General features: G+C 43.1%; 1 protein-coding gene across 2 annotated transcripts in view; it reads right to left on the bottom strand.

Annotated features, from left to right (window-relative positions):
• WDR64 (WD repeat domain 64) overlaps positions 1 to 17,766 on the bottom strand; it is a 68,696-nt gene that overhangs the window by 24,227 nt on the left and 26,703 nt on the right. For both annotated transcript variants that reach the window (XM_081188061.1, XM_081188062.1), the window contains one exon: positions 953 to 1,079. In XM_081188061.1, coding sequence (XP_081044187.1) covers positions 953 to 1,079 — 127 coding nt within the window. The remainder of the gene's footprint in view (positions 1 to 952; positions 1,080 to 17,766) is intronic.

The following is a 17,766-nucleotide window of genomic DNA, read 5'->3' as shown; positions in this document are numbered from 1 at the left end:
AGGAGGAATGAAAATGGGAGCCTGCCCTTTCTGAAAAAGCAGAGAGGATACAACATATAAAGACTGAGTCTCCTGCACAATCAAAGGCCACCACATATCATAACTAAACACCTATGGAAATATTAATAGTGACTGCACTTCTTCACCAAATGTGAAAGACAAATGTACCGTATGTACTGTACGTTTTTTTCAAGATGGGAAAACGAGAGGGGAAGATGTTACGGGGAACTATCACTGACCTCAATGACACATCAAGTAGTCTTATCTGAAGGCAGCCCTAGTATAGGGCCAGTATAGGGAAGATTTGTGAGGTTTAAGGGTTTATCATGTTTTTATTTATGTTGGAAGCCGCCCAGAGTGGCTGGGGCAACCCAGTCAGATGGGTGGGATACTAATTAATTAATCAAAACAAAATAAAAAAATCCCTTCCAACTTAGTTGGTCTCTAAGGTGCTACTGGAAGGTTTTTTTAATATTTTGTTTCAAATACGGCAGACTAACACGGCCTGTAATTAATTAATATTAGTAATGAATTTTTTAAAAACACTGTAGTGGTGAGGAGGAGGAGGAAGAAGTATATCAACGTTACATATCTTACAGGAATTTCTGCCTCTGTGGCTATGAACTATGATAAATCTATTTTCAGACTTTACTTCATATAAGTAAAGTACTTCACATAATAATTATGTTCAAGATTTTAATGGATGCCAAATAAGTGCTTCTCAAGGACAAAAAGACACAAGATGTTTGTGGCTTTGAATTATCAGCATCATAGGTTGGGATTGCTTTAATTATTTAAAGCCACCAGTTTGTTTTCCTCACATTTCTGTAGCTACTCTTGGTCTAAACAACGCAGCTGGAAGGCCATCCATTTACTTTTCACAATTATGTATCAGCACCCCAGATTCATCTCTGAAGAGGTTATTTCGCTCCTAATGATTAGACAAACACACCTGTAATAAGTGTGCCATGGATATTGTCAAATACCATAGTAAAGATTTGTGTCTCTCTAGGCCCTGCTTGGGAATCGTGGAAGACCTGCATCAGGGACAGGGTCTGGATGTCCCACACTCTGAAAATCTGAAAGAAAACCAAGATGGGTTATCTTGTGGTACAATAACTGCATTTATTTATATATGTAATTCATTTGCTGCCCCATAACACAAAGTCATCTGGGTGGTTTCCAAAGAGTAGGTAAAAAAACAATGCATAAGAGAAACAAAAACCAAACAATAACATTGCAACAAGACAGAACTTCTCTCACACACACATTTTTATTTTTTTTTAAGGCCCAGACTGCCTAAGTTATGTATATGACTTGGAATCAGTTCAAGGCCTCCTCACTGTGTTGTTTTATATGCGCATTTAAAAAGGCCTTCAGTGCAATATTTCCTCATTCTGGGATTTTGCTGTTTTAATTCTGGTGGTGGTTAGCATAAAAATCAGGTACACCACATGTGGAAAATAAATAAAAAAATTATTTGTAAAAAATTGGGTTTTTATGCTAATATTTTTGTTTATTATTTGTTTGAATTATGGGTTATTTTATATTTTATAACTATTGCTTTTGATACTTATCTGTTAATTTTTTATCTGAAAAATAGGCTTTGAAAATAACTGATTTGGTAACCAAAAACCAGCATTATTTCTCACTTTTTCTTAAAAGCCAGCATGGATACTTTCTTTATTTTTTTCCTACCAGCATCATTTGGGCAAAACCTAATTCGCATTTCCTAGCAATGTTAATGCCTTTTATTCAGCAGGACTAACAGCATTTAGAAGACCACAACCTCATGTTTCAGCGCCACAGATTTCTCAATTAAAAGTCAATGCATTTTAAAAAAATAAAATGGTAACAATTACTGCATCAGAACAAGATATTGTCAGAGATTGATGCCTATACACTGCACCCAAACTAGGCTGATCACAGTACACATGAGCATTATTAAATGCAGGGCTTGATGGACAGTTCTCTCCAGACATTGAATTCAGGAACATCAAACTAACATATAATATAAAACGTCCCCACAGATCTTCATGTGCTGTGGATTTAATGTTTTGGGATATTTATAGATGTACCAGTGTGTTCGCCTCATCATTGCAATATATGGTTTAAAAACACCCTTCTGTTTGCAAGCCTGCCTGTTGTCTAAAGAGAAGTTCCAAAACAAGGAGCAATCATTTTATACTCAATTTGTGAAATTACTAACGTTCTGGGGGCTCTTGGCCGAACAGAGTTAATCGGATTGGGGATCATGCTGAGAGCCAGATGGCTGCCTAATAGCTTTGTATGGCTTTGTTAGCACATCTGTCATAAGCTACCTGTTTTTGGTTCCTTGCTCCCTGCTTCTTCCCAAGAGAGAGAGCTGAATGGACAAAAACTCTCATCAGCCTGTTACAGAGGATGAACTCCTCCCACCAAAAACAGAAACCCCATCTCTACTTCTCCCTCTCGCCTTTTATAAGTCTAGTGAAACGTGTCATAATAAACACAACAACCAAGGAAATGACAGAGAAACTAGGAGTGCAGTGGTTTTGTATCATAGTAGATCCACTGAAATTAATAAACTATCCTACATTATTAAATATTATATGGAGAGGAGAGAAGTGATGGCACCAGTGCGTCCCTCTGCAATGTCTACTTCAAGCATCAGATACATAGTGTAAACTGCCATGTGCAAAATGTTGTTCTTTGCCTATTACTAAGCAACCTTATATCTGGCCAGAAATCCTGAAGGTGTTTCCCTTTGTCTAAGCTACACTGAAATCTATGGGACAGTTGAATTATGGACAAGGGTACCACGTCCATCATCTATACAGTGGTACAGTACCTCGGGTTACATACGCTTCAGGTTACATACGCTTCAGGTTACAGACTCCGCTAACCCAGAAATATTACCTCGGGTTAAGAACTTGCTCCAGGATGAGAACAGAAATCGTGCAGCGGTGGTGCAGCGGCAGCTGGAGGCCCCATTAGCTAAAGTGGTGCTTCGGGTTAAGAACAGTTTCAGGTTAAGAACAGACCTCCAGAACGAATTAAGTTCTTAACCCGAGGTACCACTGTACATGCATACTGTACATTTGCTTTAGATTGGACATTTTCAGCCACTTTCTATGCCTAAGCTGTGTATGCATGGACCAAGAATCTCAAAATTCCTAGAATAAGGGGGCCTAGCCCATGGTCTGCAGGCCACATCTGACCTTCAATACTTTTTTGTGGCCTGAAAATACCCCCCCCCCTTTATAAATTTTCTGATCCTTTAGTATCCCACTATGATGTCAGGGTGCCAACAGATATTTTTGTGTCCACAATGCCTTTCCCCAGTGTTTCCTACTTTTAAATGTGTATGTGTGTGTGTAGTTATCAATATTAATAATTGTATTTATCAGGGGTTTTTTTTCCACAAAAAGTGACCTACACTAACTTACAAACACAATGCAAAGTCTCCAAGATGATTACCCACCCCAGTACTAAACGGATTTTCACTCTTAAACTGACTGTACTTAACAATTAGAATCATATAATCTTAGAATTGTAGAGTTGGAAGGGACCACAAAGTTCACCTCGTCCAACCTCCTGCAATGCAGGAATCTTTTGCTGAACATGGGGCTCAAAGCCACAACCCTGAGATTAAAAGTCTCATGCTGTCCCAACTGAAACAACCAAGGCAGATAAATTATTTATTTCTTCATCAGCTAAAGAGTTTATTGTGTCACCATGCTCTCTTGTTCCACAAAAAACGAGACCACCATATGTTCTATATAGAAGTTCAAATTATATTTTGGATTTCGTTTTTCCATTCAAGCATGCCACACACACACACACACACCCCCAGGATGCACTTGACCTAGAGTTTCCCACAATTTGTCAGGGAAGGACACATTAAATTTTGATTAAAGTCAGTGGATTCTAAAAGTAATTGCATTTTAAATCACTTTCTCTAGCACCAAGATGGAAACTAGTAGCAAAAACATAAATATAACATCAATCAATTTTATGGGGGCAAAACTTGAATGAAATGTCATTAGGGTTTCACTCAGACTGAAGACAGATTTTGCCTCTAATGCTCAAATCAACTTTAAATAAGAACCACTTGGAACGCATTCAGTAGAAATGACTTTTTTACGGTCTGGTCACTGAGGAAATCAATGGTTTTAAATTAGCTTCACTATGACTGGATTCTTCCCCTTTAAGATCCAATTTAAATATATGCAGCTGTATAAACAAACAGTGCTTTAAAAGGGTTTCTTCTGCATTTTTAAAACAGTAATTCAAATGTAGATGCACCTTAAATTTTAAAATGCCTATTTTGTTTTATATTATTGAATGTATAGTAACATGTGGCACATTCTAGACAAAACACTGTTCCCAGGATCACTTGTGAAAATGCTATAGCACAGTGTAGCCAACAAGCTGCTCTCTAGACCAGGCATAGGCAAACTCGGCCCTACAGATGTTTTGGGACTACAACTTCCATCAACCCTAGCTAACAGGACCAGTGGTCAGGGATGATGGGAGTTGTAGGCCAATAACATGAGGGCACCATGTTGCCTGCCCCACCATAGAATAGCAATTCTATTTGTGTCTATTAATAAGACAGATTTCAATGAGATGTGCAGTGTAAACATACATATAACTACAGTACTCAGAGCTAAGCCACATTCTGTTCAATGGGACTTACTCTCAGGTAAGTGTGTATAGCAGGGGTTGTCAACCTGGTCCCTACCGCCCACTAGTGGACGGTTCAGGATTCTAGGTGGGCAGTAGGGGTTCTATAGCACAAGCTGAATCCTCCTTCCGTTGAGCACTGGTGGGTGGTAAGGAAATTTTACCAACAAGAAAGATGCATTAATGGGTGGGTAGGTATAAAAACTATACACCCCTGGTGTATAGTTGCAGCCTTACTCTCCTTAGCAAGTGCCATATGATCTGTGCTTTAGAGTTTTGACTTAGCTTTTTTTTTAGAAAGTAGGGATTTTGTGCAGGATTTACAATGTAGATCATTATGGCTGAATGTAGATCATTATGAAACAACAAGCAGAGGTCACCTCAAGAGGAATCCCCCAGGTCTTGGTAAGACAGAGGTTACCAAGGTGGCCGGGAAGGGTGTGAGGTGACAGGAAGGAGCTTCAGGTTTTGGCAGGGTTTTCTAGGAAGAAGAAAGGAAGTCAGGCCAGCACTCCAAGTGGGGGCTAGAGGGCCAGAACCATCTTGGCTGCTGGCTGGGAAGGCGGCAGCCCAGAGACTTGGGAGTATGGCTGGCTGCTCTGGACTCCAGCTGGCAGAAGCCATAAGAGAAGCAGGGAAAGTCACCCTTGAGATGACAATGCTGTAAGATCTGCAACTCCCTCCACGTACGCTCAGGTTGTGTATATATATGAATAAGCCGTATTATATCTCAAAGTCACTACAGTCTGTGCCGTGTCTCGATTCTCAATGGAAACACGACCCAGGGTGAGTGTTTGGAATCGCCTGGAAGCTTGTGCACTGCTCAAAAGAGATTGAGGGTTGGCGTAACAATAGGAAGTCTAAAGCTCTAATCTTGGCCCTACTAATCTGCAATGCAAAACTTTTCTGGGTCTCGCACCCGATGGCCATGTATACACAATTTTCTAAACTTCAGGATTGTATGAACAGAATTCCATTATGAGTTTACAGAATTTGGTCTTACACAATGCTTTTCCATGGAAGGCATGATAGTTTGCCATAAATTATTTGGCAATGGATAAATAATATAGCACTTTGAGCTCATTACGTGATATTTCATTTGCCATTCAGAAGAGAAAGTTGCCATTTCATAGGTAAGTCCCAAAGCTCCTACAGAGAGAGACAGGAACAAACACTTTCACCTTGATCTTTTTCCTCGTCCTGTGGGCATGAGCTGCAGCAATTATGCAAGTGACAAGTTTAAACATGAGTAACTTTGACACAGTTTGCTGCAAGCGGGCTGGGGAGTCAGCGTCACTACTGTGCATGTAACAATGTACACACACGCATGGCTGCGTGAGGTCAGGCATAATGAGCAGCTGAGAAATTCCAGCACATTTGCTCGGGACTTTTGGAGGTGACCAGCGACAAACCGCTTTGGGGGAAGGCTTTTATTTATAGAGAACAGCGCTATTCTAAGTTCTGACAAATTAGAGAACTTGCCTGGGCAAAGTAACAAATGACCCATGTAGACCGCCATGTGAGTGCTGGTTTTTGAAACGGAAAACTATGAATCCATGCATAGTTTGGTACTGTTGACACCGTATCAAAGTAAGTGCACCTCATGTGAGATTCCACATGCTTTTGCATGTGATCCCACTGATCTTACTCATGCTTTGTTTCATCTATGGAGAACACATGAGTGTGAGCAAGGTGCTAACTAAGCCCAGTGGAAGAGCTCATCCTGCCCAGGAATTATTTGCTTTCCCCTGTACCTGGAAATGCTTGAAAAAGACGGAGATGTGTATTTAAGAGAGATGTAATTAGCTCTAATGCTGTAAAGAATATGAAGGACATCTGATTCTGGAGACTGACATCTTGAACAGTGATCAGAGCTCAAGTCGCATTAATCTCAGTGGGATGAGATACTATAAGAACTGCAGCTTGAATATTATTATTCGGCATTACATGAAAATTGTCTGGCTTTCACCAGTGTTTTGACTGTGGATTTTACTGCCTTTCTGATAGCACTGTAGTCCACTTACACAATTCAAGAAGTCTATGGAGACCTTAATGCGAGTAAAAATGAAAATTACAGGCTAGCTGAACAATTATGACACTGAAAGCTATTCCTGGAGAGTACAGGTTTCATATCTGGGTTACTTTTCTCACAGAATGTTTCTCCCATTCAGTTGGCTCTCGGCTACGTAGGGAATGGATGGAATTCTGGCTGTGCTACTGTATTGTTCGGATTTGAAGGAGCCATTTTAAATAATCAGAGGGTGTAATTCTTTGTATGTTTTCTCAGTAAGTCCCATTTTGTGTAAGACTCCAAGGGCCCCAGAAAAAAACAGACAAGGACAGTGCTCAGGGCAGATCATGGTTTCATTAAAATGACTTTAGTCAAAAGTGAGGCCTCCTAGACTCTTTCATAGCTTTCTAATAGCAAGACAGCTTCCCTGGTTGGGGAAGAGAGAGGGGAGAGACTGAGGCACTATGCACTTAAAGCAAAGTCCCCTAGGACAAGGGATGGATTGTTAAACTACTCTGAAAGTTCTAACTCTGTGAAGGTAATAGGGGTCTCCTGAAAACTCTCAGCAGCCTTAACAAACTACAGTTCCCAGGATTCTTTTGAGGAAGCCATGGCTGTTAAAATGGTAGGATACAGCTTTCAATGTATAGTGCAGATGGGGCCTGAGTCCTGGGTTTGAACTGCTCCAGATTCTAGTATGTTACACAACTGGAAAACATGGAGTGGATCACTGTTCAGTGGAGCCTCTGTGTCTAGTATTACAGTCTGAATATCACATGGCTCCGCTCAGAATTCTATTTTGCTGGTTTTAATTTGTTAATATATGGAAATGGCTTTAATATTTAGTCAAGTAGTAGCAGAAAGGGGCTGCTAGTATTAGGGGAAGTACCCCAAATCTCATTTTGTTTCTTCAGTTGGCAAATGTAAAAATAGATGCCACTTGGCGTCCTGAGACCTCCAACCATAATGAATTTCTTAAGAGTTGCTAGGAGTCTCTCTGTAAAGAGAGGGAGGCAGGGTTGTTGCTGCTACTGATTATATATATATATATATATATATATATATATATATATATATATATATATATATGCTTTCGTAGATTTTCACGGGTACAGGAATGCAGGTTTTGGTGTCTTCGGGTGTCTTCCCGTGTAAGAGTTGGGGTGTCTAGGCGACGTTTCGACGAGGTCTCACTCGTCATCTTCAGGCTGGTGCTTTCGGCTTCTTGTTACTGGAACAGAGCAGGATCTCAGTGTTTGAGTTCCTATAAATACTGTTGAGGGGGTGTGGTGTATAGCCTCCAACGTTCTGGGCAGAGAGGAAGTTCCCAGGTTAGTGTGTCTTTTCTTCTTTTGTTCATTAATTACTTGAGGGATATCTTGAGTGATTTCTTGAGTGATATTCTGAGTACCACTTAGGAGGGTCATTAGGTGTGGATTAGTTGCTAAAGCTTTCGTGTCTTGACCTCTTGAGCTTGTGAAGAGTTTTTTCTGAGAAGATGGCTGTACTGCACTTAGTTGTGCTCTGGCTTGGCTTCGTGTATAGGGGCGAGCTGTGGTTTTGTGCCCTGTGCCAGCCAGATCTGTGTAGGGATTGCAGGGGGGTGCAGCATCCGGAGGTGCCACTATGGTTTGGCTACTGGATGGTGTCTGTAATTTATCTGTGGAGAGGGTCTGGGTTTGGGTCTGGTGTGGTTGATTGGAGATGGCGTTCTGTGTGCCTCTGGTTCTGGTGTCGGTTTTTGTGGGGAGGGCTATTTTCCAGATGTCTGGCAGGCGGGACGTATCGTCACGCTTGTTCATGTTGTGAGGGTGTTTCTCTATCTCGATGGCTTCCATGATTATTCTCTTGTGGTGGTGTTCCATGTTAAAGAGCAATTTGGAATCTGAAAAATTAATTTCGTGTCCTGTTTCTTTCATGTGTTGGTAAAGAGAGGAAGTTTTTTCTTCTTTTTTGACGGCATTCTTGTGTTCTGCGATACGTGCATTTATTCGTCTGTTTGTTTGTCCAATGTACGTGGCTGGGCAGACTTTGCAGGGTATTTCATAGACCCCTTGGTTTTCTAACTGGATTTTATCTTTGGGGTTTCTGAGGATATTGGCTATTTTTTGGTTGGTGCAAAAGGCTGTTTTGATATTGTGTTTATGGAGGATTTTGCTAATTTTATCTGTAGTGCCCTTGATATAAGGAAGGAGGGCCATGCCATTGTTTTCTTCTGTGTCTTGGTTTTTGGGGGGTGTTTCTTTTTGGATTAGCTTCGTAACCCTGTTTTGCTGGTATCCGTTGGCGATTAACACATTTGAAAGATTCTGTAACTCAGTTGTCAAGTGGTCTTTGTCAGCCAGGCGTTTGGTTCTGGAGATGAGAGTCTTGGCTACGGAGTTTATTTGTGCAGGGTGGTGGTGTGATTGTGCATGTAAGTAGCGGTTGGTGTGTGTTTTTTTCCGGTAGATAGTGTGTCTACCGGAAAAAAATCTACGAAAGCAAATATCTCACCTCTACGGGGAGGAAACCTTCCAGCTGACAAGAACCTACGAGAAACTAGAAATCCGAAGAGCCACCATCTTATGTGATCTCTTGTTCCTACGCAACTGCCGAGACAACAACTTAATTCCCACATGCTTCCAACTTAAATTCCACTCTAAAACCCCAGCTACCGAAAGGATCCTGAAACGAACTGAACTATCCCTAATCAGAAACGAACTACATAAGAAAAGATACCTACTAAACCAAACCAACAAAGATCTGCTCACTCTTCACCTCAAACTTTGTAACAAAATCCACCCTGCACTCTGGGACAAATGCAAACAACTAGCCGTTTGGAGAGCTGAAACGGAGTCCGCACATAAGACAGACACACACACCAACAAACTCCACAAACTAGAGAAACGCCAGAAGCCCAGCCACCCTCCACAACAACCCATGAAACAAACAGTACATAACATATCAGACAGGATCCTCACCTCAACTGAAACCAAAGTACTCTCCAAAGGTTTCAACTTTGCAGTCGCCCCGAGACGCATCCCCACGGAAAACATCATATGCGGAGTCGAAGCTAGCCTAACCAAAATCAACCCAGATGAAGCCAATAAAATCAGACTTGAAGTCACCAACATCCTCTGCTCCAGCAAACCACCCAGAAGCAATTTACACAAAGAAGAACAGAAAGCACTCACCAACCTGAGGAAAGACAACAACATAATCATTCTCCCAGCAGACAAAGGTAATGCCACTGTTGTGATGAACACATCGGACTACCAAGCAAAACTATCAAATCTACTCCAAGACCCTACCTACCAACCTATAAAAACAGATCCCACCACCTATCTGGAAAAAACCACCAAATCCAAAATAAAAGCCTCTCCTATCAGTGAAGAAATCCAGCTAAGAATCATCCCCAGAGAAAAATCATCCAGATGCCCCAAACTCTACGGTCTCCCCAAGATACACAAAGAAGGAACACCACTCAGACCAATAGTCAGCTCCATAGGCTCACCTCTACAAAATCTCGCTAAATTTCTCGCTAAGCAACTTCAGCCCTATGCAGAATCTATCGCTTCACACGTTACAAACTCCTTCCAGTTCATAGAAACAATAAAGAAGCAAAACCTACATCCCGATGACCTACTTGTGAGCTTCGATGTTGTATCTCTCTTCACACAAGTGCCCATTAATGAAGCCTTGACAGCCATTCAAAACAAATACAATCCCCCCGAATACATCCTGGACCTGACCAACCACTGCCTAACCAACACGTACTTCATCCACAATGGACAAAGATACAAACAGATAGAAGGAGCACCTATGGGATCACCCCTCTCACCGGTCATCGCAAATCTGTACATGGAACACTTTGAAACCAATGCTTTAGACAAGTCAGAACACAAACCCAAACTTTGGCTCAGGTATGTTGACGACACCTTTGTAATTTGGCCACACGGGAAGAAAAAACTAGATAGCTTCCTCACACATCTCAACAGCCTACACCCCAAAATACAATTCACTATGGAAATAGAAGCCAACAACCAACTTCCCTTCCTTGACGTCCTAATCTACAAAAAACCTGATGGCTCCCTAGGACACACTATCTACCAGAAAAAAACACACACCAACCGCTACTTACATGCACAATCACACCACCACCCTGCACAAATAAACTCCGTAGCCAAGACTCTCATCTCCAGAACCAAACGCCTGGCTGACAAAGACCACTTGACAACTGAGTTACAGAATCTTTCAAATGTGTTAATCGCCAACGGATACCAGCAAAACAGGGTTACGAAGCTAATCCAAAAAGAAACACCCCCCAAAAACCAAGACACAGAAGAAAACAATGGCATGGCCCTCCTTCCTTATATCAAGGGCACTACAGATAAAATTAGCAAAATCCTCCATAAACACAATATCAAAACAGCCTTTTGCACCAACCAAAAAATAGCCAATATCCTCAGAAACCCCAAAGATAAAATCCAGTTAGAAAACCAAGGGGTCTATGAAATACCCTGCAAAGTCTGCCCAGCCACGTACATTGGACAAACAAACAGACGAATAAATGCACGTATCGCAGAACACAAGAATGCCGTCAAAAAAGAAGAAAAAACTTCCTCTCTTTACCAACACATGAAAGAAACAGGACACGAAATTAATTTTTCAGATTCCAAATTGCTCTTTAACATGGAACACCACCACAAGAGAATAATCATGGAAGCCATCGAGATAGAGAAACACCCTCACAACATGAACAAGCGTGACGATACGTCCCGCCTGCCAGACATCTGGAAAATAGCCCTCCCCACAAAAACCGACACCAGAACCAGAGGCACACAGAACGCCATCTCCAATCAACCACACCAGACCCAAACCCAGACCCTCTCCACAGATAAATTACAGACACCATCCAGTAGCCAAACCATAGTGGCACCTCCGGATGCTGCACCCCCCTGCAATCCCTACACAGATCTGGCTGGCACAGGGCACAAAACCACAGCTCGCCCCTATACACGAAGCCAAGCCAGAGCACAACTAAGTGCAGTACAGCCATCTTCTCAGAAAAAACTCTTCACAAGCTCAAGAGGTCAAGACACGAAAGCTTTAGCAACTAATCCACACCTAATGACCCTCCTAAGTGGTACTCAGAATATCACTCAAGAAATCACTCAAGATATCCCTCAAGTAATTAATGAACAAAAGAAGAAAAGACACACTAACCTGGGAACTTCCTCTCTGCCCAGAACGTTGGAGGCTATACACCACACCCCCTCAACAGTATTTATAGGAACTCAAACACTGAGATCCTGCTCTGTTCCAGTAACAAGAAGCCGAAAGCACCAGCCTGAAGATGACGAGTGAGACCTCGTCGAAACGTCGCCTAGACACCCCAACTCTTACACGGGAAGACACCCGAAGACACCAAAACCTGCATATATATATATATATATATATATATATATATATATATATATATATATATATATTGTATCTTATTATGATTTATGTTGAAATTAATCAATTTAGTTTTGTTTTTTTGATGCTTAATTTGTTGTCTATGGCTACTTTTGTTATGTTTGTAATTAGGTATTCCCCTCCCCCATGCTGAGAGCTGCCTTGAGCATGGCTTTAAATGGGAAGGTGGCATACAAATAAAATGATGTATGTATGTAAAAGTCTTGCCCTCTGGATTATATGTAAAAATCAAGGAGATAGTTAAATACATGCTTAAAGTTGACATCCTATACACTGTAGGTCAGGCATAGGCAAACTCGGCCCTCCACATGTTTTGGGACTACAACTCCCATAATCCCTGACCACTGGTCCTGTTAGCCAGGGATGATGGGAGTTGTAGTCCCAAAACAGCTAGAGGGCCGAGTTTGCCCATGCCTGCTGTAGGTCTTGTTCCTTGAGTTCAATAGGGAAAAAATGGTGGATCGCGTTGCCCCATTTTCATGCAACATGACAAAGGTTGTTCCCTGCTGCTACTTTGAACAAAACCAATATGTAAAAACAAAAATGTACATTTTCACCACTTGACCCATTTCAGTCCATTTTCTTTTCTAGGCCAAAGTGCCAGATGTAGATAGGAAATAGTCTAGAATTTGTTCAAACAGTGAATTTTGCTGTGATTGTTCTTACAGTTCACACCCTATTTATTGCGACTGAGTCTCCATTATAAAATGTACGTCAGTCTTCCATCCAGAGAGCAATGGGGTGGGGGGTGGAGAAGAATGGCTATATTCAGTAAGCCTTTATCAAAGATTTGTATTCACAGATAGGCCCCACAGCTTTCTATTTAAACCCACAGCACTCTGCTGCTTGCTCTCAACAAAGAACCTTTCCGTGAGTAGAAGCAGCCTGCTGAGCCCAGTGCACTATGGGAAACATCTGTCTAATTTGCAATGTCATTTCAATGGATAGCGTTGGACAATGTGAACAAAGGCCACTTGGCTGGAATCCGGCTAAACCAGAAGAAACCGAGTGAAGCTGAGTATTTAAAAATAAATTGTGGATATGGCTTACAAAAGTCAGACTTTTGCAACATTACAACTATACCGTCTAGAATAGTAACATTTATAACATGACAAGTGATTATAGAATCATAGAATCATAGAATCATAGAGTTGGAAGAGACCACAAGGGCCATCGAGTCCAACCCCCTGCCAAGCAGGAAACACCATCAGAGCACTCCTGACATATGGTTGTCAAGCCTCTGCTTAAAGACCTCCAAAGAAGGAGACTCCACCACACTCCTTGGCAGCAAATTCCACTGTCAAACAGCTCTTACTGTCGGGAAGTTCTTCCTAATGTTTAGGTGGAATCTTCTTTCTTTATATTTATGTTTTTATATTTGTTGGAAGCCGCCCAGAGTGGCTAGGGCAATCCAGTCAGATGGGTGGGGTACAAATAAAATATAATAATAATAATAATAATAATCTATTTTTCTGATTGGACGCGGGTGGCGCTGTGGGTAAAACCTCAGTGCCTAGGATTTGCTGATCATAAGGTCGGCGGTTCGAATCCCCGCGGCGGGGTGAGCTCCCATCGTTCGGTCCCACCTCCTGCCCACCTAGCAGTTCGAAAGCACCCCTAAGTGCAAGTAGATAAATAGGTACCGCTTTATAGCGGGAAGGTAAACGGTGTTTCCGTGTGCTGCACTGGTGCTGGCTCGCCAGCTGCAGCTTTGTCACGCTGGCCATGTGACCCGGAAGTGTCTTCGGACGGTGCCGGCTCCCGGCCTCTTGAGCGAGATGAGCGTGCAACCCTAGATTCGGACACAACTGGCCCGGACGGGCAGGGGTACCTTTACCTTATTTTTCTGATTACCGTATTTTTCACTCTATAAGATGCACCAGTGCCTAGTTTTTGGAGGAGGAAAACAAGAAGAAAAAAATTCTGAATCTCAGAAGCCAGAACAACAAGAGGGATCACTGTGCAGCGAAAGCAGCAATCCCTCTTGCTGTTCTGGCTTCTGGGATAGCTGTGCAGCCTGCATTCGTTCCATAAGATGCACACACATTTCCCCTTAGTTTTTAGGAGGGAAAAAGTGAGTCTTATAGAGCAAAAAATACGGTAGGTTACTAACTAAGTGGGTATGGGAATGTTGTGGAGACAGTTTTATCTTGATTTAAGCAAAGGATCTGACAAAGTTCTGCACTGTATCTTGGTTAGAAAAAGAGCACTTATCAATAGTTCATTGTCAAATTTTGGGAGGTTTCAAGTGGGATCCTTCAGGGCTGGGACTGATGCTCTTTGACATGTTCATCAATGACTTGGATGAAGAAGCTGATAGAATCTTTATCAGATTTGTGAAGGTTACAAAAGTGTGAGGAAACCTAACACTCAAAAGGCAAGAATAGAATTCAAAATGATCTTGATAGAAAACTGAGCTGGATCCCCCCCCCCCCCCAATACCGTTCAACAACGACAAACGCAAAGTTCTGCATTTCGGACAATAAAAAAAATGCACAGGTATCAGACTTTGCAATAAGGAAAGTAATGAGAAAATGCACTGCGTAGAATGAGAACTTGCTTTGATACAACATCAACAAACCTTCCTGCAAACAACTCAGAATACTCATTAAATAGCCAACATTGTTTAATCTCCCTGCAAAAAAATCAGGATGACTGCCCAGTACAGTGGTGCCTCGCAAGACGAAATTAATTCGTTCCGCAAGTCTCTTCGTCTTGCGAGTTTTTCGTCTTGCGATGCACGGTTTCCCATAGGAATGCATTGAAAATCAATTAATGCGTACCTAGGGAAACCGCCTTCAGACCAGGTCAGACTGTCCCCGGACCTCTTCTGAAGGCTGGGGGGGGGACAAGGGCTTTTCTTCCCACCCCCAGCATTTTAAAAAACCCAAAAATGAAGGGGAAATCTGTGTGCATCCTATGGGGCTAATACAGGCTTTCGCTGAAGCTTGGAGAGCGAGAGGGGTCGGTGCGCACCGACCCCTCTCGCTCTCCAGGATTCAGAAAGCTATCAGCAAGCCTGGGGAGCCCACAGGAGTTCCCGCAGGGCTCCCTAGACTGCGGATAGCAGCCTGCTGCACTGTGCGTGGGGCGCGCTGAAGCAGAGCGCCCCGCGCTTCGGGCAGACATCAGCCAGCCCCACAAGCTCGGGGGACAGCGGGGAGGCGGAGCGCCGCCATACCGCTGTTCCCCAACCTGGTTTAGCTTCCCCGACCTGGTTTTTGGGGGGAAATAAAGGGGAAAAAATTCCTTTATGTGATTGCCTGGGGGGGCCTGGGAGGGGGGGATGGTGTGATGGCCTGGGAATCCGATTCAGAGGGTGAACCGGAGGAATCCCAGCCTGCACAGGAGTTCCCGCCTCCAGGGCTGGCTGAACTGGGGCAGGGCCTTGATTCTGAGGCGCCTGCACCTGTGCCGCATCCTCAGGAGCAGGCACCAGGTGAAACCATTCTGGCCCCAGAGGTGCTGGAGGACTCAGTGGCTACAGGTGAGCCTCCCCCGGGGCCCAGTAACCCTTCAGCCTCTCCTGAACTGCAGAGGCTCAGGGCAGAGAGGCGAAGGGAACTGGTTTCTCCCAGGAGGAGTGCTCGCCTTAAGGCCAGGAGAGGCGGGTCTCCTGGGGGCCGGGACCACCCCTGGCCTCAGAGAAGATAAAGGCCAGTCAGCCCGGTCCCAGGTTGCAGGAGCAACGTCGTTGATGAGCTGTTTCGGCCAGCATCCAGTCCTGTTCCCCCAGTGTTCCTGTCTCCGCCCGGCTTCCTGCTTCGGACCTCACCTCGCTCCTTGTGAACTGTTTCCAGACCAGTGACCCAGGACCGGACTTTGACTACGCCAACGGTAACCTTCCCCCCGGGACCAGCACACTTTATTTCCCCCCAAAAAACTAGGTGCGTCCTATGGTACGAAAAATACGGTAGTTACAGTAAGTGCTACACTTAACATTGGGGGGAAAGGGTGCCAGTACTGTGTACCCTTGAGCAAACTCAGAAAAAAGCATTGCTCCTGGAATGATAACAACAGGGAGATTTAAAGAAGGAAATATTGGAAACTCAAGGCAGTAGAAACATAAGAGGATTAGTGCCCCACTGAACTTGGAGCATGGGAAGCCCCAACAAAAATTTATAATTTGGTAGAATATTTGGACTATATGATATGTATTTGTATAATTTGGAATACTTAATGTGATTTGATTGGATTGTTAAACTGGAAAATTTAATAAAAATTATTATTATTATTTTAAAAAGCATTGCTCCTACCTCACATCACTCCAGTTCTCGGCTCTCAGACTTTGTCTTTCTAACTACCCATCAGCTGGAGGAGGGGCCTCCACCTTTTTGCCGTCTCGCAAAGATCCACTTCCTTTGTTCCCCTTAATGGCCCATCACCCAGGCTATCACCTCACCGGGAAGCTATTCCAAGAATTAGAAGTGGGGCTCAGGCACTAGAAGGGTCTTGACATAGGCGCCGACTCCATGGGGCTCAGCCCCCCCAATAATCTCGGGCGCCCTTCCAGCAGAGCGCCGGGGGCGGGGGCTCCTGCCTCGCTGCTTCGCAGCACCACCGCCACTGCCAAGGCACTGCCGGGGGGGATTTCCTTCCTCCTGGCGGTTTCAGCCCCCGCGAGAACAGGGGAATCCCGACTGGCCACACCTCCCAGCCAGCCAATCGGCTGGCTGGGGGGGCGTGGCTTGCCCTATTTAGGGCCGGATCCACTTTATTTGCATATTCATGAGCTTATTTATTATTCATGAGCTTTCCCGGGCCCCCCCAATATTTTTTATAAGTCCGCGTCCCTGAGTCTTGACATACAGCCTACTCCCCCCAAACACACAACACTATAAACTTATATTCCAGTACTATTTTTAAGTGTTATATTCCAGTACAAGTATTAAGACTGAAAAATATATGTGCAAAACTCAGAAAGGATCAAGATTGCACTGATTGTGCTTTGCTTGTTTGTTTACTTTTTCTCTGAAGTCTCCAGAGAAATTCAAACTCATGGCTAGGTCATACCAGACTCTAGACTGCATTAAATCCCTTTGGGACTAAAGAAAGAGGAAAGAAAGTATTGGAGTTACCATGATGTTAATGCAGATTCTTTTTAGAAATGCCGGATAAATAAACAATTTCACTATTTGCAAATGGATATATGCTAACAAGATTTTCTATAGTATCCCTTTCTTCATGCAGCCATTTCCCATATGTTTATATCCTGCTTCCCTGGGCTTTTCCAATATATTCAAAATTTTGATTGGGGGAATGGGATTTAAATAGAGACTTCGGCGAAACATTGAAAAGAGTAGTTTTGGACTAATGCACTGTACAGCTGACTACCTCCTATATCTAGTGCTTTTTTTCCTGGGGGGACGCAGGGGCCCACATACCCCTAAACATTTTGTGAATCTAAGTTTGGCCTTATTGAGGGGCAGTATTTCAATACGAGTAGGAAAATGAGAGTACCCCTGACCATTTTTTAAAGAAAAAAAGCACTGCCTATATCTATTAAGAACTAGAAGGCAGAAGATACCTCAAAGGAAAAGTTGTGGTGTTGTCTCATATCTCTCTCTCTCTCTCTCTCTCTCTCTCTCTCTCTCTCTCTCTCTCTCTCTAATTTTTACTGACTC

This window comes from Podarcis bocagei (genome assembly GCF_964188305.1).
Source record: "Podarcis bocagei genome assembly, chromosome: 3".
Lineage (NCBI taxonomy): Eukaryota > Metazoa > Chordata > Lepidosauria > Squamata > Lacertidae > Podarcis > Podarcis bocagei.
This window is presented reverse-complemented; position numbering and strand designations above follow the sequence as displayed.